Source organism: Tachysurus fulvidraco, chromosome 20 (genome assembly GCF_022655615.1).
Source record: "Tachysurus fulvidraco isolate hzauxx_2018 chromosome 20, HZAU_PFXX_2.0, whole genome shotgun sequence".
Taxonomy (NCBI): Eukaryota; Metazoa; Chordata; class Actinopteri; order Siluriformes; family Bagridae; genus Tachysurus; species Tachysurus fulvidraco.
In genome coordinates this window covers 605,409-610,408 of record NC_062537.1, presented here as the reverse complement: position 1 = coordinate 610,408, position 5,000 = coordinate 605,409, and the positions used below count along the sequence as shown (strand labels likewise).

At 46.9% G+C, this 5,000-nt stretch overlaps 1 protein-coding gene across 2 annotated transcripts in view; it reads right to left on the bottom strand.

The window, feature by feature from the left end:
• Nucleotides 1-5,000, bottom strand: part of umodl1 (uromodulin-like 1) — a 10,234-nt gene that overhangs the window by 3,616 nt on the left and 1,618 nt on the right. The window contains exons 3-12 of one of the 2 annotated variants that reach the window (XM_047804867.1): nt 4,539-4,694; nt 4,327-4,433; nt 3,993-4,179; nt 3,626-3,766; nt 1,978-2,208; nt 1,627-1,884; nt 1,425-1,537; nt 1,035-1,251; nt 588-725; nt 1-198 (exon numbers count right to left, since the gene is read on the bottom strand). The exon at nt 1-198 is cut by the window's left edge and continues 263 nt beyond it. In XM_047804867.1, coding sequence (XP_047660823.1) covers nt 1-198; nt 588-725; nt 1,035-1,251; nt 1,425-1,537; nt 1,627-1,884; nt 1,978-2,208; nt 3,626-3,766; nt 3,993-4,179; nt 4,327-4,433; nt 4,539-4,694 — 1,746 coding nt within the window. The remainder of the gene's footprint in view (nt 199-587; nt 726-1,034; nt 1,252-1,424; nt 1,538-1,626; nt 1,885-1,977; nt 2,209-3,625; nt 3,767-3,992; nt 4,180-4,326; nt 4,434-4,538; nt 4,695-5,000) is intronic. The other variant, XM_027158462.2, reaches the window with a different exon arrangement.

The window sequence follows — 5,000 nt, the reverse complement described above, 5'->3', positions numbered from 1 at the left end:
ATGATGTGCTTGTCAATTCTGTGGTTTTCTTATCAGACCAGTCTGCTGTGGATGAGCTGACTGTTACATCTGTGCCGTGTGTGACAGGTATAGAGGATGTTATATTTGTGGCTTCGGTTAGAGAGCTCATGGTGGACGTCGTAGAGATGGTCGTGGTAGATGGACTTGGAGAAGAATCGGAAACTGTCATGTCGTTCTCTGGAAACGAGAATGTAGAAACTTTGTTAATGTGTAAAACCCCAGAACAAGAGAGAATCCAGCTTACAGGACCAAATAAAGTTAGCATGGACGCTAATGACCTCCATTTTAGCGATGAACAACGTTAAGTGTCGTTAAAGTCATTTTAGTCATATGGTGGTTTCTTAGTAACGTGTCTGCTGGAGACGACGACTTTACTGATGGTTCTGCGTTTCCACTGGAGTCAACAGACCAAGTGTTACACACAGTATACATTTAGACGCCTGCACGTGTCGAGGCGAGACGGGTTTGTTTGCAGGTTAAAGACACTCGCTGCTGACGGTTTAGAGATTTCGTTGGGGGTAAATGGAAATATGGAAGGTGACTGCGGGGTAAATAAGCTGCTGTACCTTGGCAGGTGCGTCCCGGCCTCTCTGGGTTTGCATCAGTGTAACCATGGGGACACACGCAGGTGTAGGAACCGAAGGTGTTCTCACATTTGGCCCCTGAGGAACAGTCCATCTCACCCAGAGCGCACTCATCTACATCTGATAATGAGGAACTGACGTTAACACACACCTCATCGCACAAACAAGCAGATAGTAACAGTGCAGTAACAGATCACCAAAAACACACACACACACACACACACACACACACACACACACACACACTGAATAAACTCCAGGTTAAAATCCTGAAACTGTCTGCTGTTTAATATTAAACTGAACTGAACTCTTAGCTAAAAAGCTTCTTTAAAGGTTCATCAGATGGTTAAGGATTCAGCAACAACGTCTTCAGGAAGAACCGTTATGTTTTCTGCGAGTGTGTGAACGTGTGTGTACAGTATGTCATACCCGTGATCTCGGTGAAGTTTCTGTCGCAGGTGAACTGCGAGCTGTTCTGCAGGGACTCCATCAGATAAATGGCAATTTTGTAGTTGTCCTGCTCGGTGGGCAGGAACACGAGCGTGAAGGTGACCACGACGCTGCCTGGAGCCAGATGAGAGATTAAAACTAACACCTTCCCGGAGTGAACCAAGTTCCGGACCCAGAAGTCGGGAGAGCGAAGAGTCTGTGGAAGGACACGAGGAAGAGATGTGAAGAACAAACTACATGGTGTCCAGCTGCCCAGTAGGGATGAAGGTTATAGAACCATGATTAACATCCAGCAGGTTCTGATTTTATTTATTACATTAATTCCATGAACTGTACGAACACCGTCAGCGCTCTGTTTCCTACGCTTACCTCGTTTCTAACATTTTCAACAAACGTCTTGTACTCTGTGCTTTCGGGGTTCTGCAGATCCACGGTGAAGTTAACGTTGGTTATTCGGACAACAGCTCTGAGGATCTGTGCATCTGCAATCAGAAAACACACTTTAGAACAAACTCCTTACCGTTTCTATAAGGACGAGGGCCGGGAGCCCGTCGCTCTCCTCTCCACATACCTGTCTTCACCTTCAGCTCGGTGGCGTTTCCACAGGAACCGCACATACACAGGGCCACATGGGCGGTGTACAGACCCCCAGGCTGAAGCTTGGTCCATGTCCAATCAGAGAGCTCCGTTTCCACGATGCCCAGCTGGTGGGTCCCATGGAAGAGGATGAGCTTTGACGTGAGGTTGATGTGAAGAGGAAAGTTCCACAACAGCTGGAAGGATGAGCTTGTGACGTTTTTGACCCAGAGGTTGGTGACATACGGAATAGCTACAAAACAAACACGTAAATATAATCTTTGTGATAATTCCAGTGACATAAACATTAAAAACACTGAAAAGCACAGCGCTCTGGAGTACGTACTGAGCTCAGGACTCGAGCTGGACTTAGAGCTGCAGCGAGAAACGGGTGGTGGGAAAGTGAAGGAAGTGTTGAAGTTAGCAGTGGAGGATGTAGTAGGTGGTGTACTGGATGTAGTAGTGGACAAAGTAGTGGAGGTAATTTGCTGAGGACGTTTCCTTAGAGGCCCAAAGCTGATTATATTCCAATCTGAGGAAGAGGAGGAGGAGGAGGAGGAGGAGGAGGAGGATGTGTCTAAAAAGTAAACATAAACATGTTTAATGAAGACGTGTAGCTGACGATAAACTCAAATCAGAACATGTTTTTATTACTCTAATCATCTCATTTACTTCTGCCAGGTCAGAATCACACACACATTTCTCCTTCTTTTTATCTCCTTCATTTCCAAAAATGGATTTCTGTCCTTCAGATTTGGTCTCACAAGTGAGATGTGCAGAAGGTTGTGAAGTTAAATCTCAGCACCACAATGTTGTGTTGTGTAACCTTTAACCCTCAACATCCGTGCTCCTGGAGACGGGGACGCTCCTCGGCTGCTGGTTTGACGGAGATGACAGAGACAAATATACTTTAGAGACATGGAGCAGGACAGCGAGAGCTCCTCATCCGCTGGGTCATAAGTGCTGAAAGTCCTGCATCCACAGGAGATGTTGAATCATGAGGACAGTTCCATGTCATGAACCTTCATAAAGCCTTAAAGTCAGCCCAAGGTCAACACAAACAAGGCCGGTGTACTTTGGCCGACCTACGGACAGTACGGCGGACTCGCGGTGCCAAGACAACGAGAGGTGAGCCTCACAGCCGAGCTGACTCGAGTCATGACAGCGGCATGGAGCGTAGAACCTATTCTGTACCAGAGTGTCACGACAAGCACCACATTATCTGTGATGAGGGATGAATAAGTGTGGGTGATGTAGAAGTTATAAAGCTCTACACAGGATCCATCATTAGGAACTGATCCAGCAGTTGGGTTGCCAGGTACTGATGGTAAACAACATCAACGAGTCTGGGTCCAGAGAGACCTGTGAGATGTGGGTGCGGCGCCGAAACGTCATGTGCCGTGAAACTCGTCGTACGAGACGTTTATTTCGAGATGAAGTGAGAATTTCCATCATCTGAGGAAAGATCACTCAGCTCTGAGAAGGATAATCTGCAGGTCCATGACAGAACGGACAAGAAGGCAGGGTGTAGCTACAGCACCGTGACTACACGAGACATTTTGTGAGATCTTTTGTATTGAAGCAAAGAGGCAACAGATGATGAGATCAGGAGAAGGTTCCAGCACTGATCAGCCAAATCCAAGCACAGTGAGACCCCGGGTGTACAACAGCACCACGTCTTCATCACCATGGAGACTCACTACTGTCTAGAGTGTTGACATGCTGGCTAAACTGGTTTGATCTAGACTAGACTGGTGGACCAGTGTTACACTGCCACACACACACACACTCCACGTGTCGGATATGGACTGTGGATGGATGGGTCACTGAGTCAGCTGATCCTCTGGAGAGGAAGTTATATGATGATGATGTTCTAAGTATTTATACTTAGTTCCACTATTTACCCAAAAGAGCTCCTGGGGCGGGGCATAACATGGGAAATGAAGGATTATGGGAAATGATTATTATTATGATTATTATGCGCTGTTACTCACTCCTACACTGTGTTCCTGGCCTGCTGGGCTGAAGATCCACACATCCAGCAGCACACGTGCAATTATAGGATCCCAGAGTGTTAGAGCAGTGGGCAAGGGGATGGCAGGCTCTCAGCACGGGCGTGGCACACTCATCCACATCTGCACACACACACACACACACACACACACATACACACACAATGCACTGATTCAGAGATAGATGACATTAATAAAAGCTGGACAGAGAGAAGGAAATATTTTCATCTGACTCATGAGGAATAAAAAGGAAGCTGAATCACAATGTTCTTGCAAAAATGAATCACACAGAAACACACACACACACACACACACACACACACACACACACACACACACACATACATACCCCTGACGTCCACAGCCGTCACCTCGTCTATGTTCCCTAGCAGGAGCAGGAGTGTGTCAGAGACGCTGGTTAGGGACAGGAGCTGAGACGAGCCGAGCAGGAGGCAGGAGGACGTACTGAACCATCCTGAAGACCACGAGTGCATGTGGTACACTGAGACCTGCACAGAGCTCAGAGCTCCCATCACCTACACACACACACACACACACACACACACACACAGGGTTAAGGTCTATTTTTGTGATCTTAAGACATCTTGTGTACTGAATGAATAAACCTAAGGACATTTGCATGTTGTATAGAATATTAAATGATCTGACATCATGACACAGACCACAGAGTGCAGCAGACGTGTGTGGTTCAACATCCCACTGCTCGTGTCCACCAAACTGAACGCTGTTTTCACCGTCACTGTCACGTTCAGCCACGAGGTCATATTCACTAACGGCAAAGAGAAAGGACAGAAGGACAACAGAGGGACGTGATGATATTATCTCTTGCTATGACAGTAAATCTCTGGGTGTTGTGAAGCTGCAGATGTCTCACCGGGGCTCTGAGGCTCCACACAGACACTCTGGTTTCCTGTTTGGCAGCATTTCTGCCAGTGAGGACAATCCGAGTCCCAGAGACACAGAGGACCTGAGACAGGATGTGCAGGACAAACTCCAGGTTTAGCCGTAAACTCAGAACTCCTGTCGAGGGCTGAAAAAAAAACACCGTTTGACCACCAAACGTCAAAAGGTAAGGGTTTAATTCCAAGACACAAAGACACATAACTACATCGATCAGGGCTGGACAATGGACCAGAAACACTAATCTCTGTCCTAACTCAACATTATAGTATGTCATTTTTAAAACGAGGTCATCATTAAATCCTGTGTAACAGCAGTGAGCAAAAACGAAATAAACCACGCCCACAAAACTCCATAAAAGGCAACACGAGCCGAAAATCACAAAGTGGCAACTAAACGGTGAGAAAGTTCCTCGTAAGTGTGGCATCCACGGGGG